At 67.4% G+C, this 1,731-nt stretch overlaps 1 protein-coding gene across 1 annotated transcript; it reads right to left on the bottom strand.

The window, feature by feature from the left end:
* Positions 1 to 61: 61 nt before the first annotated feature.
* On the bottom strand, positions 62 to 1,721 carry LOC103252012 (glutamate receptor ionotropic, NMDA 1-like; the record flags this gene model as incomplete). The annotated part of the gene is made up of 3 exons (XM_008050600.2): positions 62 to 172; positions 1,371 to 1,516; positions 1,600 to 1,721. Coding segments are annotated over 3 exons (379 nt in total), but the record flags the coding sequence as incomplete, so codon positions are not given.
* Between the last annotated feature and the right edge of the window lie 10 nt (positions 1,722 to 1,731).

Here is a 1,731-nt window from a genome sequence, read left to right as displayed (position 1 = left end):
AGACACGGGGGGCGGGGAGCGAGGGGTCGGAGACGCGGGACTGGGGTGCTCTCCCCCTTACCGTGTCTTTGGAGGACCTACGTCTCTTGAAGCTGGAGGCCAGGGTGGAGGTGATAGCCCTAAATGTGGCTTTCTTTTTAGGGTCGGGCTCTGCTCTACCACTCTTTCTATCCTAAAATGAATATGTATAAGTGATTAGACGGCTGAGGGTGGCGGCCACACCTGCCCTCGCCTGCTCCTTGTGGACCACTGCCGGCCTGGCCGGCCACTCGGGCCCTCGCTCCTGCCTGCCTCCCTGTGCTGGACAGACGGGCCGACGGCTGGATAGTCGAGGGCGGCCTCTTCTCCTGCCCGGGGTCTCGGGCCTGACCTTGCTGGTGCTGGGGCTGAGCTTGGGGGGTCCCGGCTGGCTGTCTTCCTGGGAGGTCCACCTGGCTCCTGGGTGGCCCTGGCTTACAGGCAGCCCGAGGAGCAGGAGGACCTGTGAGGAGGTGCCCCTCAGGCCACGACAGCTATTCTGCGCGGAGGCCGCTGACAAGACTCAGGAAGGGGCCGAAGGCAGGTGTCGAGATGGAATTGGAGCGACAGACAGAGGCAGCTTCCGGGACTCTGGCCTCAGGTCTGACGGCCAGGACGGCCTGTGCCCGACTTGGTAGGAGCGGCCAGGTCCCCAGGGGACCTGTGGGCCAAGAGCAAGAGCGGGTGGATGAGAAGCGTGGGGGCTCGGGCGGTCCCGTCCCCCCACAGCCCTCCAGGCCAGCTTCCTCTCAGGAAGGCACCCAGAGAAAGAGAAGAGATGGAGTGAAGCAGAACCGACCTGGGCCAGGAGCCCTCAGGCCTGCGCAGCCCGGAGTCCCCCCTCGCCCCAGGTGGGCGGCGGCCGCCACGGACACGGCCTGGGGCGCCAGGCGGGGCCGGACCTGTCCCCGTTCGGATTGGGGTCACGGAGCACAAGGACATAGCAGGAAAGGGGTCTCCGCAGGGCGTCGTGGGGGCTCGGGGCGGCGGCGGGCAGAATGCATCTCGGACTCACGTGCTACACACAGGTGGGCCCCTGTCTTACCCTGCCTGTTTGCCTTCCTATGGGATGGGTACCGGCGGGCGACTCTGGAGACAAAGGGGCCAGGCGGAGGCTCGGAGCAGGGTGCGTTGGCCTCCCTCGGCCGGCTTGCAGTGGGCAGCCACCTGCAGGCAGCCCCCCACCAGCACTGCCCGGTGCCCTGGGAGCACTCACCACTGCCCCAGCCATGGCTCCCAGCTCCAGTCCTGCCCACGGGAGCCAGAGCCGGTGCCACGGCCTTCAGGGCTAGGGGAGGGCCGTGGCCAGGCCGGGCCCTGGGCACCAGGCCTCGGAGGCTGGCCTGCCCTACCTGCAGGTTCTTCCGCCACACGTTCACCGCGGCAAAGGCCAGCTGCATCTGCTTCCGGCGTGCGTCCTTGTGGCGCTTGTAGGCGATCTCAATGATGATCAGGAAGATCCCGGCCACGATGCCCCCGGCCACCAGCATGAAGACCCCTGCGGGCCAGGACCCAGGGCCTCAGCTGCTGGCCAGGGCGGCGCAGCCCGGGGAGGCCCACTGCGTGTGCGCAGAGCCGCACCTGCCATGTTCTCGAAGGTGAGGGTGGCAGGGGCGTTGCTGCGCGAGTCACATTCCTGGTACCGCACCCACGTCTTGTCCAGGTCTTCCATGAAGCCATTCTCGTGAGACCTGGGGGTGCAGAGTCTGCCCT

This window comes from Carlito syrichta, unplaced genomic scaffold, assembly GCF_000164805.1.
Source record: "Carlito syrichta isolate Samal-C Ts95f unplaced genomic scaffold, Tarsius_syrichta-2.0.1 Scaffold153537, whole genome shotgun sequence".
NCBI classification, from domain to species: Eukaryota; Metazoa; Chordata; class Mammalia; order Primates; family Tarsiidae; genus Carlito; species Carlito syrichta.
Note: the sequence above shows the minus strand (reverse complement) of the source record. Positions and strands in the feature narration are given on the sequence as shown.